At 39.6% G+C, this 22,619-nt stretch overlaps 1 protein-coding gene across 2 annotated transcripts in view; it reads left to right on the top strand.

Moving 5' to 3' along the window:
* Positions 1-22,619, top strand: part of SYT1 (synaptotagmin 1) — a 361,363-nt gene that overhangs the window by 229,519 nt on the left and 109,225 nt on the right. For both annotated transcript variants that reach the window (XM_074573925.1, XM_074573914.1), the window contains exon 4: positions 480-668. In XM_074573925.1, the coding sequence (XP_074430026.1) occupies positions 497-668 (172 nt within the window). In that variant the 5' untranslated portion in view covers positions 480-496. The remainder of the gene's footprint in view (positions 1-479; positions 669-22,619) is intronic.

Genomic DNA, 22,619 nt, shown 5'->3' on the forward strand with positions numbered 1-22,619 from the left:
TTATATCCTTATCACTTCGTTTATTTTATATAGAATCTTTCGCTATGATCCACACCTCTGCAACTCTCACAGAAAAATAATTCTGTAAATACACTGTGAAATTTGCGCATAGGGAGCAGTTATTACCCGATTTGCTTATACTTTCAAAATTGAAGAGCAAGCCATAAATCTGCGTGAGAGTTTTACAGGAATTTTGAAGTTTCAAATTCAGCAGTTCAAAATGCAACACTGTTGGAGAAGAACTCTAAGCAATGAAAGGATTCTGGCTGAAATTAACCCTGCAAAAGACTTTTCTCTCTTGTCTAATAAATATTTTATGAATAACATGAGGCAATATGCTGATGCAGTTGTATTTACCCAGTAAGCATGAGCACCAGGTGATATTCTGCCTATTTAGTCCTTTATTGATGAGATACATTTCAATGATCTAAACATTAACTTTGGGGGTTTTGTTGTATTGTTTTTTTTTATTCCAACAGCTTACCCAGGGGTTAAAATGGTGAGTGAAAGTCATCATGAGGCCCTGGCAGCACCGCCAGCTACCACAGTAGCAGCAGCCCCTCCAAGTAATGTCACCGAGCCAGCCAGCCCCGGAGGAGGGGGAGGAAAAGAAGATGCATTTTCTAAGTTAAAAGAGAAGTTCATGAATGAACTGAACAAAATTCCACGTAAGTAAAACTTGATGGATCACAAAGCTTCTGTCAGCAGATTAGATTTAACTTGGCATTTTCTACTTTTGTCATTTATTTATATAATTTGAGTCTATTCTTCTTGTGTCAGGTTGTCTTGGTAATTTTTACGGATGAATTATCGCTGAATCATCAAAACTGGAATGGCAGAACTTCACAGTGGCCATGGGACCAATAACCAAAATATTTCCTAAAAGTAACACTTAGGGTTTCATGTTTATGATAAATGAGTGCGGGCGTAGTACCTTAAAGCAAAATTTGTCCGCAACACATAAATATTGAGAAAACAAGGCAACTGTCTGTCTTCGGGGATTAGAAAATGTAGAAAAAGTGGGAAAATGGCTTTTTAACAAGGAAATAGCTGTAATACATCAGTAACGTATGAAGATAGCCATGCTTTTCCCACTCAGTAATTCTGTTAGATCAGCCATTGAACGTTACTTGCATGAGTTCCTGTACCTATACAGAATACATTAAAAATACCAATGTATATTTCTGTGAAGTCAAGAGGGTTATAGTCAGCAGGGTTCTTTTGCCCTGCGCTAGAAAGTATTCATTCAGAGTTGAGGCCTCAATTTGTTCACATCTGTAAAAAAAATATAAGCATTAGCTTTTTGCTGTTGTCTGTAATACTAGGGCTCTTGAACTTGTTTGCTGTGGTTTAGTATGCATGCACTGGTATTAAATATGCAACTAATTCAACATTGTCAATGTAGCTTCATAAAATAAAGAAAAAATCCTTTTTGTTCCTGACAGGAAAATTACCTAATGATACAATCAGATAATTTTGTCACTTTTGTAGACATGAAGGTAAAGGCTCTGTGTGTATCTGTATTTTAATAACAGGCATTAGAGGCATTAGGCATATTCAATCTTTAATAATTTTTACTTCAGAAGAATTAGTAAATGTAAAATATTTTCAGGGAAGCATTTTAACATATGTAAGCGTTTTCATTTTTAGAAGGTTATTTGTATAAAGAAATGCCGTGTGACCGATAAAGACAGATAACAAATTAGAATATTAATCGATTTTTTATCTCTGAAATGGATCTTGGCAATCTGGCAGATGTGGTTTTTGCAAAATTGATAGCAAACAGCTTTGCTCTGTCACTCGAAATTCTCACTTGCAAGAATAGAGGTGTTACAGTGGTAAGAAGTCCATATGTCATTAGTTTAGTAATCTGCACAGTCCGGTGCAGACCATACTGAAATGAAATTGCATGATGATATCATGGGAAAAACAAAACTATGAGAAGAAAAAGAAGAAGAAAAAAAAGAAAATACAAGACATTGAGGGAGAAATGGTCAGCATTCGAAACATTTTCTCATGCCGTTGACACGTTGGAGCTTTTTATATCCCAAATAACTTTTGTTTTCCCCAGTGAGAACAATAACAAATCCTACATGAATGGCCAATAATTAACAGGTCTAAATGTGCTTGTCATTTATAAACTAACACAAACTGATCACCTAATAAGTTTGAGTAGGCTGTCTCCAAAATATTGGGGGTGGGAGGGGAGAGGAGACCTCATTAACCTACCAGAACTTTATAGCATTTCCTTACTATTTGTTTGTTTTGTCAGCAGGGGGTTGTCAGCGAGATACTGTTAGCCTATTACAAAGCTGAGGGTTTAATTGTGGTAGAAAAGTTGTCAGACCTTACCTCTTACAGCTGGTTGCTAATTTTTTGGAGAGTCTTTCTTAAAACAGAGCAGAATGTAAATTTGTTCCAACCGAATCATTTTTATAGTGCCTTTCTGTGAATTTCTTGCATGTGAGAGAGAATAAAGATGGTGAATGGGCATCATTGAGACATCACAGATACTTGGGTCTAAGAACACTTCCAAGACTATGGACCAGGTTTTTCCTCTGGTAGATTCAAGCTGAAGATCTGACCTCAAGTCTTACACATGGCAGACGAATGCCACAGTCAGCAAGTTCTCTCATCTCTGCAGATCAGTGACAAGTCTGTTTTCTAGTTCATGTACTTTCTTATTTAAAACTTCCAAAGATCTTGTGTCCGTCCCCATGTGACAGGCAAGGCTTTGAAGGCTTAGTGGTTAATGGGTGAGGATTTTTTTTTTTCAATGCTGTGTTGTCTGTGTGCACAAGAGAAATAATTAAATGTTTTAGTTGCCTCTGCCTAAGATGTCTGCAGATGGAAAATAAGCCATCATGATTTAATGAATATATAATAGGATAGAATGTACCCATATTTTGAAAAAGCTCACCTGCAATCAACTCGGCGTGAGTGATAAAAAAGCTCTGCCGTAGGAGGAGCTAATTTATATATAGTCTCCTTTTTCTGGCTTTTCATAGAAATTACATAATATCTAGTCATGCTTATTAAAAAAAAACCAACACTAAAATAGCGGAATACAAGATTACAAAAATAAAGGTACAGTAAATTACGACGAGCTGAATAAGTATCATTCCTTCCATGTGGCATATAATAGAAAAGTCATCTTTTTAAAATAATATTTTGCAGAACACATAGAAATCACAAGTTAAATAGTCTAGACATACTTAACTAACTAAAAATATCAGGATTCCCATTAAGACTTCACTTTGCAGAACTCCAAGGTAGGGCCTGTGCAATTTAAATTACACTGATGTTTCCTCCTGTAATATATGCACCAGAGAAGTCTTATTTTATCGAAAACAAATGAATTTAATAGAATGAGAAAATAAAAGTTCCAAGAAGAACAGAGGGCTCATTTGTGTCAGTATACATTTATTACAACAGCAGTGATGCAATATGCAAACTCAGTTAAAATTTTAATTGATACAAGCAGAAATTCTGTTTTTTCATTGATTTGTAACTTTTTAAAGTAGAATATACCCCACCTTTTGTGGCAGAAGAGTGCAGGCTTCCAAAACCACACAAATCATTCAGAATGGCGATGTCCTAACATATATTTCATCCTGGGTAAAGCAAGTAGGATCGCTTTATTACAATGAGTCATACCATTAAAGTGCAAAAATCCTGTAAGGTTACTGAAGCATAACTGTGAAGAATTTTTTTTCTCCGTTATGTAAATCCCTGCATTTTGGTTGTGAGTGGCTGATTTGCATAATCACAGTACAGTTGTTTTTCCATAACTGCACTGTGTATAAAAGTCACTCTATCTTAATTGGTTCTTATACTTTCTATCCCAATTTATCTTTAATCTGCAGAATTTTAAAGCTGTTTACCAGAAGGAGAAAAAAGGCACCATCTCTGCTTTTGCACTTTGCATTTTAAACATAGTAATTCCAAGACCTGAAAAAGAGGGTAAAACAAAGCAGATAAAATGGCACTTACGTATCTGAAAGCAAAATTACATTAAAAGACTGTATAAGATATATTGATTCTTCCCTTCCTCCCTCTCACTGCTCTTCCATCTGGGCCTTTGTCTACAGGCTAGGAAAATATCTGCCATACATTTACCGTAAGCGAGTTCTAGCACAACTACGGGAATGCAAGACAGCAACAGCTTTTGGGCAGAGGCTTTAAATGTCAAGATACTGACACTAACAACAGAAAAATAAAACTTAACCTCAATCAGTATTAGTTTGCTTAATAAGCATCTTTTTAAAATCAAAGTGAAATTGATGTATTTCCTAAGAACACATTCCTGTATGAACAGAAGACCTCGTTCTGACAGCAAGGTAAATAAACCAGCAAAAATCCAATTAAATTCCAGCATACATCTGACTGAATAATGATATGCTGTTAATAGCTGTAATAGCTTAATCTGTTGAATCCAGGATACTATCATTACCTCTTTAATAGGAAGTTATTGCATATTTCTAATGCTTTTTGCTGTCTTACATTATAATTGAATAAAAGGTTACACTTCCATACCAGTCTTACTTTGAAATGTTTGGCTGGCTTGCTGCTCCATTTGGCCTCAGTAGCTGGTGCTCAAAACCCCTAAATTTGATTCATCGTGTACAACGGACTGATAATCCCCCAAACCAGGAGCTCAAAACTGTGTGATGATTCAGGCTAAAACCCAGTGTTCTGTGCAGCCTTGTTTCACGTTCTGTTTGCAGGTATTCAGAGAAAGGTTTATGTACCTCTCCTTGGTTTAGTGAATAACTGCCAAAACAAAATGGGACTGGAGGCTGTAGAGGAAACTGTAACAAACAGTGTAAAAATAACTAAGACTCAGGTCTGGGTTAGTTCTAAATTGTAGTTTAGTAAGCTGAAGTACAGAGTTGTGGATATATTTGGGTAAACTAGGAAATAAAATAATTCTGGATTTATATGTTTAGCCATTTAAGTTGAAGTTTCAACATTCAGTAGTCATCCTAGACACACCTCATCATTTCTGTCTCCCTGATGGTCTCTGCCGTTCTACCCTTTTGCCTTTCTTGATTGACCAGCTGAGGTTGTGTTAGGAGTTCTTATTACCCTCTATAAATGGCAATAAAGTTCGTTTCTTAATTGGTCATTCTTATTTGGCATCAAGATTATCAGGGAGATATTATTCAATTTTGCCTGTTATTAGATAATTGAGGATTTTGTGCATGGGGTCTTTCTGAAACTTAATTTTTACGGAGCTGCCAGCTTGATCGTTTGCAGAAAATAAATTCAGGCTGTTCATTTCACTGCTTCGTCGAATGGTTCCCGGAGTACAGGTGTCACTGGCACAGGGAGGAGAGGGCAAGTTCTTTTCTAAGTTCATAAAAAAGAAGCAAAATGCTGATAATAGAATGCTTTCAGATTTCAAAACTGGATTAATAGAGAGAGAGAAATACCATAAGATCAGAATAAAGTTCTCAGCAATAGCTATTTTTTATATTTCCATGGCACATACCAATGTTAGTCATTGCCTTAGATCTTCTTAGGTTAGCTGGAAAAAAATTGATTCTCTGCTTCAGAGACCTTCCTGTCTAAATATAAGGCAAGGAATAGCTGTCTGCCTGCAGAAAATGAGGACTATGTGCACGTATGTTCGTCTATATATTTATATGGACACACATATATTTGTCAATACAATGAGCAGTGATCTCAGCTTAGGAGCAGTCTGACATGGTCAAATTCTATTTAAGTGTCCTGGCAAAGATGACTTGCAAGGAGAGATTTAGAGGAGAATAAAGGAAGAAGTTCATGAAAGTCTGCAGAACAGCTCTGGAGGAAGCGGGAAGGCATAAATTCAAGTCTTCTTGTTTCCCTTCCTATCATCAAATCATTGCCAGTTGCTTTACACTGGGGAAGAAACAGGGGAAATCAGAAATAAAGATTTATTTTGAAACACAGAACAAGTACAAGAAAGAGCTATTACAGTACAATAATAGACGGGGAAAAAAATCATTATTTCTAAATATAGCAATTTAAATGCAAATTTCAGATTACTTTGTTTTGTCCCTGAACCCACCAGTCCAGAGTTCAGTGGTTACATGAGAACTTCAGCTTTATTTTTTTTTCTCGATAAATAAAAGTTTCTAGATCACCTGGTGGTGGGGAAGAGCTTGAAAATACTGTCCAGAAGACACAAAAATCATGAGACAAAGAAAAACAATTCAACTCTGTTATTTTATAAACTCATAATGTGAAAACGCCTTCATTATTTTTAGGGGTCCAGCATATTTGGAATGCTTGAAATCAGGATCCTGAAAATACAGCTTTTAAATCCAAAGTATCTAAATAGATACGGAGGGGTGGAAGAACGGAAGAGAAAAACTCATGAAGTAGAACATGGATGAAGTTCCTTTTGTGGAAGGAATGGCACGTGGTCTGAGATTTAATAGCACTCTGTTGGTATTTTAATGATCGATTCTGTCATGAAGAAAATTTTTACAGTCACGGAATCACGGAATCACGGAATCTTCAGAGTTGGAAGGGACCTCTAGAGATCATCTAGTCCAACTCCCCTGCTAGAGCAGGATTGCCTAAAGCACATCCCTCAGGGCTGCATCCAGGCGGGTCTTGAAAATCTCCAGAGAAGGGGACTCCACAACCTCCCTGGGCAGCCTGTTCCAGTGCTCTGTCACCCTCACTGTAAAGAAGTTTTTCCGTGTATTTGAACGGAACTTCCTATGTTCTAGCTTGTGCCCATTGCCCCTTGTCCTGTCGCTGGGAACCATTGAAAAGAGCCTGGCTCCGTCCTCCTTAAACCCACCCTTTAGATACTTGTAAACATTAATCAGGTCCCCCCTCAACCTTCTCTTCTCCAGGCTAAAGAGTGCCAGCTCTTTCAGCCTTTCCTCATAAGGGAGGTGCTCCAGTCCCATAATCATCTTGGTTGCCCTACGCTGGACTCGCTCCAGTAGTTCCCTGTCCCTCTTGAACTGGGGAGCCCAAAACTGGACACAGTACTCCAGTTGTGGCCTCACCAGTGCAGAGTAGAGGGGGAGAATGACCTCCCTCGACCTACTGGCCACAGTCTTCCCTATGCAGCCCAGGATGCCATTGGCCTTCTTGGCGACAAGGGCACACTGCTGGCTCATGGATAATTTGCTGTCTACGAGGACCCCCAGGTCCTTCTCCTCAGAGCTGCTTCCCAGCATGTCCGCCCCTAACATATACTGGTGTTTGGCATTCTTCCTTCCCAGGTGCAGGACCCTACACTTGCTTTTGTTGAACCTCATTAGGTTCTTCTCTGCCCAGCTCTCCAGCCTGTCCAGGTCACGCTGGATGGCAGCACGGCCCTCTGGAGTGTCGGCCACCCCTCCCAGCTTGGTATCATCAGCAAACTTGCTGAGGATACACTCTGTCCCCTCATCTAGGTCATTAATGAATATATTGAACAAAATTGGTCCAAGTATTGACCCCTGAGGGACACCACTCGTTACAGGCCTCCAACTGGACTCTGTGCCACTGATCACAACCCTCTGAGTTCTGTCACTCAGCCAGCTCTCGATCCACCTCACTGTCACCTCGTCTAGCCCATAGTCCATGAGTTATTTTCCATGAGTTATTTGCCTCCTGATAGGCTCCCCTTAACATGTCCTGTACTTAAACTTTCGGATCTGTGACAGCTGCCACTTTGATCCTCATACAGGACTGAGCTGGGAACCTCAACCTGTTCGAGGTATGAGCTGCTCTAACGTGACCCAAAAGTGCTGCTGCAGACCGTAGCTGCATCCGGCACCATCAAGCACGCGTGCCTGGTAGGAGGTTACACATCCCCTTCGATCCAAGCAAGCTCAGCCCACGCATCTGACACACTTAGGTCTGAGGGAGGCCCCTATTCCTCTGCTGGCCCTTATCTTGGCTCCTTGGACAAGCCGAGGAGGAAAGGAGAAATCAAAAGAGCAGGCTCCAGCAACTCAAACCGGAGCACCAGCTGCAGCACCCTCCATCCCCAGCACAGGGGGAGCCTGTCGCGTGCTAAACCCCTGTCCTTTTCTGCAACACCTTGAGAGTGCACTATCCCGTCTGAAAGGAAATACTGTCTCCACCAGAGGCATACTGGGAGCATAACCTCAGTGTCAAACAGAATCATACATTATTGATTACGTGTGTCTGAAACGTTTTCAGAACCAGCAGCTGGTTTTGAGTTGTACAGTCTGAAAGAAGGGGAAGGAGAAGCAAGTTCTCCTGTAAAATACATGATGCTGGGAAGATTTCAGCAAAATATAAGCAAACAAAAAACCCCGTTCAGGTTAACTTTTACGGCCATGGGGGTGAAATTCACCTATAGCAGAAACAGGGGTGAGCACCTACCTTTGGTTTGGTGACAGGATTTTAACAAGGGGTGCTAGAGTACCCCCAAGGGTCTCCTCTAGCACATCACTGTGATTATTATTTTATATGTTACAACGACTCTGGTAGGTATTTTATTGCACTATAGATATGTCAGGTTGTGCCAGTGCCTTATAAATTGAGTAGAGAATTCAATTTACAAGCAGAAAACTGAACATGGTTACTGGCTTCCTTTCAGTACTGGGAATGTATCTTAAAATTTCATTACTTTGTGTGAGGGAAAGTGCACTAAAATTATGTTTACATGCATAAAATAAACACAATCTTTGCTAGTCTTTTTCAAACTTACCTGCAGATGAAGTGTCTACAGAAATTACCCATTATCTGTTATAATTCACTTTGTAATCTTGCTCTGAAAATGAGAGTTCATGGAACAATTGTTCTGAACTTAAAATTGAGAATACATTTAAAGATTGATTCTCAGCAGTGTACCACATAAAAGAGAAAAAGCACTTGGGACTATGGTTAATAGATTTGCTTTTTAAAAGTATGGTATAAATGGGCAATGAAAATATAGGAATTACTGTTAAGATTGATATTCCGTCCTTACCTCAGCTACTTGTGCCTAGGCACTGTGGCAAGCTAGAAGATACTCTCTCGCATTTTTATAAGAACCAAGAGTAGATAATTACAGCTCTGTTATTGTGAGGCACTGTTGTAAGCTGGCACAGATGAAGAATAGAATGTCATTCTTTGTTGTTATTGTTAACTATTCTACCTAGAACTGGGTGTTTGCTGCTGAAAATTATCCAAACTACAGTCTTCCCTGAGGGATTATAAACATATAATACCCTCCTTATTTTGGCTGATACATGCTTTTTAAAGTATTTAAACTTTTTTTAAAGATATAAGAATTCCTTTATTGATACAGTTTTTAAGATATCTGGTCATCCATGCCTGATTGCCAAGGTGGGTGAAATACGAAGCCACTGAGCACCAGCAGGAGCTTTCAGGAATGCTGTAGGTCCATAGCATTTTTTCTTGCATTCCTTTTATCTTTTAAGTCTTGGCTTGTATTTCAAGCGAGATTTTGAACTGGTCTAGATCTGAAAATCTCTGCTTCTTCCAGAACACGCAGCCAGTTTGCAAGAGCTGTGGAGGTGGCCTCAAATCTTCAGAAGGATCTGGGTATGGGTAGACTTTGCTCTGAAGGAGCTGTGCTGCTGAACTTGAACGACTGCCTCATGAAGGCTGAGTTCCAGCTGGCAGCTGAGCGTTAGCCATCTGCCTACTCCTGTGCAGGTTTCTGAATCTGAATCTAATCTTAATTATCAACTTCAGCAAGAGCTCCCTAATTTGCTCACAGCCCCTGTATCATCTGGGGGCATGTTTCAGTACTGTAGCTGGCACCGTTTCCCTATTGCAGCAAGAGCCGCCAAAATGAACGATGGGGTTTGTCCTTTCAGATGGGAAAGGCATTTCAACCCAGATCTAAAAAGGAGCTCCAGAAATGTTCAGGGTTTCTACACTTAGCTTTTAGGAACTAGCCTCTGGGAGTCAAATTCACAAATCTGAGCTAAATGCTTTGGTTCTTTTCAGAACAACACAGAAACAAGAGGCCCAGGTTTATCCAGAAGGAAGAAAAGGAGGGAGATGAGTCTGAAACGGTACCAGTCTCACAGACTCTGATATCTAGGTAGAGCTCTAGGTTAGACCCTTATAACGGACAGATTCGCAGCCTGAAAACACTCTCCCTGGCCTTAGAGACCTGATTTCTCTCACTTTGAGAGCGATTCATTCATTCTCTTCTGTCAATGTACAATCTGATGAAGAGGGGGGGAACTCACTGGACCAGAGACCTGACTGAAGGACAACATAAGCGTTTTGCTGTCAAATGCCGTAGGACAAAGTAAGCAAATAACTTTTGGTATTTAGGGCTCCTTACTCTTAAACAAATGTCCCACGCTAGGCTACAGAGACTGACCCCATGAATCCTGCATTTCTTTCCTATCTGTTCCTGCAGGAAAGGCAGATCCAGGTTAGTTTTCCAGCTGTAGTCTCAGGAAGACCAGGAACTCAGGTATTTTAGTCTGCAGCCTGAACGATATTCTTCAGCCTTTGGTGGCACCTCCCACATGTTGTCGGTTTGAAGCAGCCACACAAACTGTTCATTTGACACGGTGAAGTAGGGGTGGCTGTTCCTTGAAGAGGAAGGGAGAAGGAATATCCTAAAGCTGGTGCGCTGTCAATAGGATTGAAAGTCATTTCCACATGAGAACCTTTCTCCCCCTAGAGCTGTGTCAGGACCCTTCCCCATATGACCGTACCCCAGTGGGGAGGAAACCTCCAGGACTAGGACAGGCATCAGATTATGTTTTTTTACTTGAAACAGTTTATAGAGAGGCAATACATTCTTCACGTAGTCAACAATATTGATAATAATTTCTCTGCCTTTCTTACAGATACTTTTATAGTCCTTCCTTACCGGAGTTCATGGTTTTCCTTCTGTGTTATTTCATTTATGTACTTATTAACACTTTTGTCCTAGCCAGAACTCACATGAAAAAACTGCACAAGCAATACACTTGCTAATCCAACATTCAGACTTGTTTCTTCTTTAGGTTTCAAACCTCATCTCCTCCAAAGCCAGCTATTTTATCATGTTTTCTAAGACCTCAGTACCCAATTTTCAGCAAACACATGCTCTAAACTGGAATATAGCATTTTGGGTCTTAGCCCCGGAGTCAGTTATTTGTTTGTAACATGCCATGGGTGCAGATTTACTTGTAGCGTGGGCAACGGAAGGACAGAGGAAGATAAGGCAAGCTTACTATTCATAAATTTCAGTCTAGCGTAACATTTTAGATTACAACTCAGTGATGGTAATCACTGTATAGGAAACTGTTTCCGAACTCTCTTGCAACATGAAATATTTATTGATGAGTTTTAAGTCCTAGGACAGCGAGGTGACCAAGATGACAGAAAATAGTATGGGGGAGTGGAGAGGACCAATGGACAAACAAGAAAGCTTAATGTTACCTGAACTCAGGGCATAACATTACTGATGATAATATAGCATGAAAAAATGTCAAAATTGACTTGACTATTCCAAAACAGCCATGCATTTATTTAACAGTGATTGCATGGTACAAAAATACTTATGCACGCTGTTTTTCTTGATATAAATATAAGTGTGTAGGAAGAGACAAAATGGAAGAGGGAAACTATTTAGAAAAATCGTTTTTCTCTTCAGCGAATGCATTAACATCCTTGATTTGCAACAGCTCTTTTTTGTTGGGATCCTACTGACAGCTGGGCTTGGATTCTGCGAAGTGCATGGATCTGTCCAACATCGCTACTCTTTCGCACTGCCACCTAGAATAAGAAAACTAGCTATAATTTTATAATGATAATGACAAGAAGCATTCTTATTCTGTTGAACTGAATATTTATCCCGGTAATTCCTAGGAGAAAAGGAACAGAAAATATATGCTCTTTAAAAACAAACAACCGATACCCTGAATCGTGTCTGCATTAGGTAAAATGATTTGTGATACCAAATCCCTGATGGCATAGCAACGCGAGCTGACCCCTGCAGTGCAGGATGAGTGCAAACTGGTGAACAAGTTTTTTCCTGTTTTCAGGTCTTTTTCTTCACTGACCTACGCCACTCCTGTAAATAACATAAAAGGCAACAGAAGTACACACTTACTTGATACAGCCATACAAGTTTAAAATGGGTATGCAGGCTGAGTTCAGGTACTGAAATGTTACACAGCAGATATTAAAAAAGGTTTAATCCAGTAAAGTATTTAAATGTGTACTAACCTTTAAGCTCCTGAATAGTGCATCAAATTAAATTAGTTACACACAAGTGGTTTGGAGGATCAAGACTGTAAACACATTTCTAATACATGCTGCAATTTACCTGATGAACTGCTACATTAATTCATATTTTAACGTAAATTAATTTTACTTCAGCTATGGTTATTTTAAAAGTTTGTAACTCTACAAGTGGTGTAATTTTAAAGACATGTACCACACACACATATAGTGATAGTTGCAAATTTCTTTTCAGACCTCCAGAAATATCAGTATAATATTTTTACCTTCCATTTCATTTTACTAGGCTGCTTGCTGAGAGGTGTACCCTCTTTTGTCACGTGGCCTGTTATCACAACACACATTTTCATGACTGTTGTCAAAAAAAGACAGCATTTAGGGCAGTTGTTTAGTTTAAATGATCAGTAGAGTGCTCCTTTGAGATCATTTGGGACGGGGGAGACTGAAATTTTCCAATGGAAGCCATTGGAAGAATGTAATTACCTCACTTGGGATTTGGGCCAAGCCTGCAAACATCCAATTTCCACAGAAGTGATTGAGGTTCTTTCCATTTAGTTTAATGAGAGTTGGATGGGGCTGTAAGGCATTATAATCCTTTTGGGGAAAATCCCAGGGGATCTTTCATCTCCACAAAAGCTGAGGACATTGGTTTTATGCTTCCCCCAAAGTACAACAGCCCTTGCATCAGCGTGTCTCCACTGCTGTTCCCCAACATTACTGGCTCAGGGGGAAGCAGGCCACCCCGGTGCCGCTTTCTGTGCCTGAGAGGGATCCAGCATACTGGCAGATGATGCTGTTTAGTTTACTTCTGGCTTTAAGTCATCCATGAGCTTTAGTGAGTTGTTCAGCTGTTTGGTGGGTGTACTGGAGCGCTGTTGCGATGGGCAGGGAGTGGATGTGATGCCTCACTAATTCCTCCCTCCTTTCAGCTTTGGCGCTGAGAAGCAGCTGAAAGTCAGCATCAGGCTCTCACAGGGTTCAGGGTTTTTTCAGTGGCTGGACCCCAGCAGTACTTTAATTCTTGCGGACAAAATTATGGGATTGCCTCCAATGCTACTGATAGTTCTCTGTTTGGGCAGACTTCTTTAATCTTTCCCCTGGTGTCAGGGGGAATTATGCAGTACTAGGAGCATACATTGTATTAGTCATGTATGCTGAGATGGATCACTTTTAATAGATTAGCAAACGCTATAATGCCTCTCTGTTTCAAAGTTGATTTTGCTTTGATTTGGTTTTTATAAGAGGTGAAGACAAGCTGTCACTTACGTCAACATATGACTAACATAAATTATGTCCATGCGTATAGTTTTGGGGATTGTACTTACCGTCCAGTTCCCAAACTTAATGAGACTATACCCAGATTGTGAGGATGTTGAATTACAGCAGTTTGTTACTCATTCAGCATTGTCAGAATGAGGGTTGGGAGACATTAGGAGACGGAAGTGTCGGTGATGATTCTTGATGTAGCAAAACAATGATCATATTCCCTGCTTTCCCACAATGTTTTACGGGGCAAGGAAAATAAAGGGGTTTTGCGTCAGTATTGTGTTTGTACTGACATTTAGGGAGTGAAGAATTGAGAGCCATAAAATATCTATGTTCTGTCCTGATGCTAGGTGAGCTTTAAATTGCCTTTTTTAAGGTAAAAAATAATAATAATAAGCAGTGATTCTTTCTGCAAGAAGGTGCAACATTTGCTTCCATCAGACAGATGACCATTAATGACAGTGTATGTCTTCACAATCTCGGTGTCACTAGGTCTGATGTTTTGAGAATTACTATTACAGAGTATGTTGACGAGATGTATGGCTTGTAAGCATTAGAGGTCACATCTGTCATCTGAAAGTAAATGATAATGAATTTGTGACTTACAACTCCAGTTCTTCTCACCAACTTTCACCTACTGCCTCTTTTCCTTACTTTTTCCTGCTTCCCTCATCACACAGCGCCTTCTCCTCTCATTTACACTTTCGGCCTCTCCAGAAGAAAAATCAGTTTTGCCATGCTAAGGCTTTCACAGAGAATACAGTTACGGGAAGAAAGAGGGAAGTTAAAGCCTCTGACATTTTTGTGACATATGGCTGAGAGAGGCATAAGGCTCCCTGCCAGTGCTTGTCTCTGCTCCGTTCTCCAGGCTCCCTGTCTGCCATAGGATACTTCTGATGACAAAGAATAAATATAAAACAATATTACTCTACTTTACCCTCTACTTCACATAAAGCTTGCTAAGGAGTGAAAAGCCTTCAGCTAATGTTTTAGCAAAGCAGGCTGAATACTGATGTTTATTTTTTGGTAACTTCAAGACTAATGTACTGTAAAATGTACAATTTTTTTCTTGTCTCAGTGGCAGAAGTCATGGGGGTAGGACTAGCTCAAGACTAACAGGGCTCCTGTCAGTGGTCGTTCTTTACCCCATGAATATGTTGAGTGTTCCTGCACTAAATCCTGAACTGGAAACCTCATATCCCTGCTCAAGTGTTTTTTAGCTGCTACTAACTGCGCTACTTGTTTGGCAAGAAATGTTTTTGTCAGGAGAGTGAGAAAAGTGTGTTGCGTATGACCCTGCGATGTCAGTGTCAGTAACAAAATTGTGTGTGACCTCAGATAAGGATCAACAATTGAGACAAGCCAGGATAAATCTCAGCATTGCCAATTTTAGAGAGAAGCCAAAGGAAAATTGGTTACAGTGCCGACTTCCAGAAGGTTGTTTCCTGGCATAAGCTGACTCAACTTGAAGGCATGTGAGGACAATCTCATAAGCACTAGCCACTTGTAAGGGGTGTGCCTGTCAGAAACTGCTTTCATAAAAGGATAGAAGGGTTATCAGTCAAAATATAGCCTACCTGTTGGACATAATTAAAATATTTTGACTAGAGAGCTGTCTAATGGGGTTTATTTTGGGGTGGTATTTTTAACTCTTCAGTGGTTGAATCTGTGGAAGCCACTGCAGAGATATTGGATCTCTAAGCCATCAGCAGTGAGGTAAATGGCCTTTAGTTTTTACTCCAGGGAAGGATTTCTTCTTTCATCAAGTGTCACCTCTACCAAGATGTGCCTGAATAAATATAACTAGCTTCACTTACTTTAGTAGAGTCTCCTGGGACAGCACTGCCAACATAAGTTATTTATGATTTGGGATAGGTTGAATACTAGTCACAGCACACAAATATTACCTTCCAAGCGTACTGCATATTGCAGGTGATGGAGATAAAAACTTTATCCTTATTGAAGGACTGTTTCATCATAACAATAAAATTTACTGGCCTACTTTTACCTCTGCCAACTGCACTTCTCAGTGTTCCTATATGTAGCCGTAACTTTGGCTCTGAAGGTCCATTGAAAAGGGGTATTGGGTATTGATGTCTTCCTTTTCCTCAGCTCCAGGATGGTTTCCTCACCGCCTAGCCAATCTAGGAGTCCGTGACAAGTCTAATTAGAAACAAACTGTCATCTCAAAATAAGCAGAAGTTATCTATTAGTTTCTGGAAACCTTTTTTGAGATTTCACCAAATAAGTCCTAATTTTGTTGTACTGCAGAGTAATATGCTAGTATGAGCATATGAGTATGAGGCAAACATTCACGGATTTATTTCTGAGGTAATTTGGGCAAATCAATATTGTTTTGCTGCATTCCTTGATTATTGAAAATATAGCATAGGCAGCACAGGGTTAAGATTCAAATTTTATGAAGTGTTTTTCTCACCAATATAGTTGACTTTCAAGTCTAGAAGTTAGAAACTTTGCATCAGATGTCCTATGTTGTTTTTAAAAATAATTTCTATCTTACTGTATTTTCTAGTTTTTACCATATAGAAATTACCATTCTATATTTGTGGTGGCTTAAAACTCTGTACTGATTTAAAGACAATTCACATGTGGCTGAGCCATAATAAGGCCTTCATACATTATAAAAGCAGTTTGTATTATGAGTAATATATATTGAGTGAATGTAGGAGAAAAGTGTGATCAAAGTAATACAAAACTAATAGTAAAGATAATAAATAAAAATACACAATCAATGAATAAATAATGACTAATTAGTAAATCATACTTTATAAAGAGTCAAACAAGTAAATGCAATGACCTTAATGCAATATATACAGCCACATGTTTGTACCACACTCTATAAGCTCCAAATTGCACTGGAATCAAAAATATGATGTAAAAATAACAATGTATTTGACAGTCCCCTTTTCATTTCTTAGGAAATGTGTGATACCACAATAAAATACAACATCAAGAAAATCTAGATCCGAATAAAGTTTCCCTTGTATAAAGTTAAATGCTTTTCATTTTGAACTTTTCTTCATGTTACATATTTGGGAGAAAAAACACGATTTTTTTGAAGCCTCTGTTACCCTAAGGCTTTTTAGTGTAGTGCACGGTACTGTTAACCATCGGTGCACATATTCACAAAGGGGCATATTCATTCTGCTGCGTGGGCCTCTGTGACAGCCTGTGCAGCACATAAACCTCACCTTAATATAGGGTTTAAGTTATGAAAGATGCCTTTTGCAAGCTTCTACAATGGAGTAAATTTCACACCAGCATATAGAAAAATACCATGAAAATGACTATTTGATTAGCAATTTCAGAGTGCCATTTCATTTGAAAATTAGTTAGGACTTACCAAAATATCCCTTTTCTATGAATCGCCACACTTATCGTTCCTCAGTTAAAGGAATGCTGTCAAAAACACGCAATGCTTTTTTCCTGTGTAAGTTCACCTCAAGACATAATCCTACAAACATTGTTCATCATAGTTTTGCTGAAATTAATGGAACTATTTGCAACTGAAAGGACTCAAATCCGAGCTCTACTTGTCTAGAAACATCAGGCAGCAAAGAAAATTACTTTAATGGGACAATTTTGAGAATTTTCATCATTTATGATTTCTTTTTGATAATGGAGCCCTCCATGTACATTTTTTCAGCCAGCAGACCCAATTTGCACTATGGGATTTATCTGTCTTATCTACTGCTCTTGTACTTGGAGGTTGTATTTTCCTTCTTGGAAGTAGTGGGACTACAGTGGGGCTAAGAAAGGAAAGGGAAATGCTGATAGAATTGTCACCAATTTTATTTTCTAATAAGGATAGTTGCTAAGGCACTGTCATGAGCGGAAGAAGAATATGGCTGGTATCTTACTCAGCCTAAACAAGTTTAAACCCACGTATCTCAGCCCATAGCGAAGAGGGGGAGCCTGTGGGCTCTAGGTTGGACTGTATGGAGAATGCATTCCTCACCTTTCTCAGCAAGGCTAATACAGAAATCCTCCATGGGAGACCCAGGGACTCAGGAACATTGTTCTGTGGGAGGAGTGGCTTAGCTTCTGGCTTATGTGGGGTAAATAGCTCACCAACCAAGAAAAGAGAAGTCTCCAGAGCTCCACGCTGAAGCCTATTTCAATTTTTCACGCAGTGAATATTTCATCTAAAATGGTAGGAAGAGACAATTTGCTGGCCTTCTAGGAGAGTGTCACATCTGCAGTACAGTTCTTACATGCTCTCATTCCATGAATCTGCTCTAACACAAAGCGTGGCCTGATGTGGAGAATTTTCCAGGAATACAGGGCCATGCCTGTCCCACAGAGTCAAGGACATATTGGAATTCAACATTTTAGAAATCTGGTGAGCCTTGAGAAAGGGAGAAAGAAGAAAAACAATGAGATACAGAGAGCCACTTTACCCTGCTAGAATTCAGACTCCTGATGAGTACCATACCTTCATATCTTTGCCTTTCTACAAACATAATTATTTTAGGTTGCAATTTCTCTAAGGTGGGAATATGTCAAATATCTTTGGAAGAACATTGTGATGAGCTTTTCATCAAGATTTGTCCTCCTTTGACCTTCTTTCATCTGAGAATTGCCGATTTAAGCATTTTAAGACAGTTGTCTAACAAGAAGTTTCTTACCTGAATTTTTGAGAGGGAAAGAAAAAAGATAAAACACTGGAATTTATTCTTTTACGTTGCTCTCACAGCCAATATGTATGACTGTATACTGGGTAGAGGGTTGTACACATTATTTTGTTACCTTGTGGCCATTTTAGTTCTCAGTGCTAGAATCGCTTATGGCAGAATTTCAGTTGAGAGCAATAAGTTTTCATACTGAATACAACGTCTGTGGAATGTTTATTTGCCGGGAAAAAATGGGATTCTGTAATAAGAATATTTCAAAAGAAATCCCTTGACAAGACAAGGTTTTGATCGTGCCTGATTTTTCCATGGACAACTCACATCAGTAACGTAACTACGTCTGCAAAAATGTTTTTTGCAGTTGAGTTTTGCCTTAGTAAGTGAGGCTGAAGGATGACTTACAGTTTCAAGCTTTTTTCTTTTTTCCAACCGCATCATTTTGCCTAATGAAAGGACATTACTTCCCCCAGTCAACGTGGCCTCCGTTGCTGTTGTGATGTATCTGTGGATACATTATCACTGCTTCTGCTTCTGTGAATGAACAATTCCAAAGCAGCTACAGAGAATTTATTTGCTGATTACTCACCTGCTATTAAAGTGGTTCCAAATAAAGTGCAATGGCAGACACACGGGCTCTTGGAAGCTCTTTACAACTATAAAAGGAATTCTGTGTGTTCTCTGCAGCGCTCAAGCTGCTTTACAGATGCACCATATTTAATTAGATTAGTTTTAATTAGACTGCAGATGCAAAGTTGCATCTGTGTATCACTATTAGTCTGTTTTGAGGCACTTTCAGCCAATAACAAACCACCATCTCATTTGCATTCATTTAAATGTGTTAACCTTTTGCTTGCTGGAATAATCACTATGGAAGAACATACATAATTTAGAGATTAATGCGTTGTTATTGTCATGTGGCACCATATGCAGAAAGTGAAGTAGCCTAAGAGACAATCATGCAAGGGAAGAGAAAAGGAAATTGCACTGAAGAATTTATTCACTTTTAAATAAATCTCTCTGAGAATTCCATTTATACTTATTTAAATTCCTTCAGAGTACTTATTTTCCAAGACAATCTTTGGAAGCTTTGGACTTTATTGATTGCTCTTCTGCCCTTAATGTTTGTTTTCTTTATGATCTTTTCATTTTTATTTCTTCATGCTTCACAGAGTCCATTTTCTTTTGCTGCCTCTCCCTTTCTGTTCTGAGCTGAACTCAGTTCTGAGGAGATGGAGGATTAATTGTTCATTACTGGTGATGCTACAGGTTTGAAAGAATTGTCGATTAGCTATTGCAAAATTCTTATTAGGAAAGAGCACAGCTGCTTCTTTAGTTAATGGCAGAGTACTTGCAAGAAAAATTGGGAAGCAGGGACAGGATCCTCGCTGGACAGAAGTCATGAGAACTGAGGCCACTGATTTCAGGAAACGAGCCTTTAACCCTGACTTCTAATTCCCAAAGTGATTATTTTTCCTATGCTTAGTTACAGCATTCCCTTTTAATTTTTATTTCTCTACTCTGGCCAAGCTTGGGGTTAATCACTTCAGGTTCGATTGTATTTATATAGGACAGAAGCAAGAACTCTGCTGTGTACTTTTAATTTTAAGATTGGATCATTTTGTCAGCCTTTTTGATCAGCAGCAATGAAATTAATCCGATGAGAAGAATGGGTTTTAATTAAATTATTTTAATAAGTGGGATGCACTTTCAAGCAATGAGTCATTGTTGCAGTCATTGTTAAATTGCAGTGAGAACATGTGTCCATGCAGAGCATCTGCTAAGGTTGACTGTAAATACTGGAGCAAAATTTTACTGGAGTGGAAATATGCCGGTCTCAGGAGAGAAGCATACCCTGGGTGTGGGGTTAGACTGACCACTCTCAAGTTTCAGTGGCATTCTTTGTGATCCTGAAAGCAAGTCACCGGTGGTCCTCTCCTGCCTTTCCTTCTTTAAAACGAAATTAATACTTTTCTCTGACTATACCAATTAGCAAATTCTCATTCAGAAAGCAATTCAAAGATAAAAAGCAATTAACGTGGAGTGGTCAAACAGAGGACTGTAGAACCAAGTCTAGTATAGAATTTTTGAGTCAGACCCTGATGACCATTTACTGCAGCAAGGTCAAACAAAAATGTCTAATAATTGATTTTCAGATCTGGCATAAGGTTCTGTTTCCTATTCTCTTCCCAAAGAACAGAAGAAGCCGGTGGCATTTCAGCATTGAGTTTTCAATATGCCCTTACAGGAATGTGTCACTTAGTGGAGAAAGTCTGGCCTGGATGTACCTGTAGGATCAATCTGTGCTGAGCGCACTCAGTGTCAATAGGACACTACAGAAGGAGACGGAGGAAAAGGATGCTCTTTCTGTGAATTGAGCTCGGACAATTAGATCCCATCAGGGATGTAAGTGCCTCGAATGTGACTGATTTTCTTTTGGGCAGTCTAAGGCAAAACTGACACCTATTGCAGATAATCAAAGGTGGACTCTGGTACCGAGAGAGGGGATTTATTTCCTTCTGTCATATCCAGGAAAAATGACTGACTGAATTTGAGAAAAGCTTGCAGCCTGCATTCAGTATTGCATGGCTGGACTTCAGACTCAGCACAGGTGGGAGTCAAGGGGTCTGGGTACGATGAAAAGCGTCCCAGGCTGGCTGTCCAGCAGCAAGATGGATACAGGAATTTAAAATGGAGGATTTTCATCTGAAACCCTTAGCATACATCTCAGAGCAGCAAACTGGGTCACCTGTCCGCATAACACTGGGGAATGAAAATTCCCCTTCAAAGGACAGGTGCCTACCACCCTTCTTTTTGGGGAACGGGGTAGGAGTAGAACAAGGCTGAGTCCTCTGATACTAGGCTGGTAGCACACTCACCATTTTTATATATTAATCTGAAAGTTGGAGGTCTCCTCCAGGAAATGGAGAGACTTAGATTAAATTCCTGCATCGAGCTGGAAGCTCTAATGTATGACAGCATTTCTAACTCACACCGAAGTCAGGGAAATATGCAGAAATGAAGTAGGAAATAATTCAAACTATAGGCCAAAGTGAGAGTGGAGAACAGATTTCTGGTTCCCATTCTCAACACGGCTAAATTTTAGAATAAGCAACAATCACCAAATAAAATACAGAGGTTAATTAAAGGAGTCTTCTTTTTCATGGTTCCTCCTCTGTCCCAAAGCTTGCAGAGTCATACTTCACCTCTACTTTATGTCAGGTTTTAAAAAAAAAGGGGGGGAGATAAAAGTACTAGATGAGATTTTTAGGGAGAGTTGCTGTCTTAAGAGACAAACCGATAGCAGCAGCTTTTCCTGATAGCAAATAAGATTAACAGGACGAAGGAAGCATCAGGACAAACTGCCTGTATTAATCCACACCGTACGAGAACATTTTGTGCTGTCCTTCAGGATGATATGTGTGCTTATAAAACAGTCCTTTCCAGACTTCTTTCAGATCCACATCATCCCCTAAATTAAAACTATCATCAGCTTTGGGTTACAGCTGTAACACACACTCATGGCCTAGCTGCATATAGGGCTTGACTAGAGCCTGAATTAATTATTCAGGCTAATTAGCAGAAGACTGAAGCACAACATGAGAGAAAGCATATTGCAGGCATGCTAAATTAATGACTTCTAACATTGCTAGGTAGGCAAAGTGAGAAGTTCAGCAACAGTGAGGAGTGTGTTATACTTGTACCTTACAGAAGTAAAAGATGAAGGAAACAAGAAACAAGTTGCAGGTAGTATGTAGGAAATGTGGATTAAGAGATCAAATGCAGTCTGCAGCTGTTTCATTCCACAGACCTGAAGAGCTATATCTGTACATCAACCATATAATTTTGATGTAGATTTCAACACGCTAATGTGAAATTCCAGATGTGTGTATGCAAAGGTTGTGTTCCTGGTTCCTTCAGCAAACTGACCGCTTTTCCAAGAAACACAGTGTCGTGGTTTAACCCCAGCCGGCAGCCAGGACCACGCAGCCGCTTGTGCAGTTCTCCCTCTTCCCCTAGAAGGGCAGGGAGAAGAGGGAGAAAAAGAGAGGAAAGGGAAAGGAAAAAACCTCATGGGTTGAGATAAAGGCAGTTTAATAGAAACAATAACAGAAAAGGAAAATAACAATAATAATAATGACATGGGTCACTCTCACCGCTCAGTGAATTGGCGCTGTCCTGAGCAATGATCGCAAATACCTGCCCCCTGCCCAACCCCCATTTATATACCAAGCGTGATGTCTACGGTACGGAATATTCCATTGGCCGTTCCGTTGTTCTGTCCAGGCTCCTTCTCCGTTCTTATGGGAAGCTGAAAAAAATCCTTGAAAAATATAAACATCACCTGGCAAGAACTAAAACAATATGCTTATTGGCATTCCTTTCAAACCAAATCTGAAACACAGCAACCACTAGAAAGAATAACTCTGTCCCAGCTGAAACCAGGACACGCAGCTTCCCTAGGCTTGTACGGGTAGCTTTTAATGCCTCCTAGGAGCAGTTTTAATTTTTTTCAGACTGAACAAGAAGTAAGGA

Source organism: Larus michahellis, chromosome 1, assembly GCF_964199755.1.
Source record: "Larus michahellis chromosome 1, bLarMic1.1, whole genome shotgun sequence".
Classification (NCBI taxonomy): domain Eukaryota; kingdom Metazoa; phylum Chordata; class Aves; order Charadriiformes; family Laridae; genus Larus; species Larus michahellis.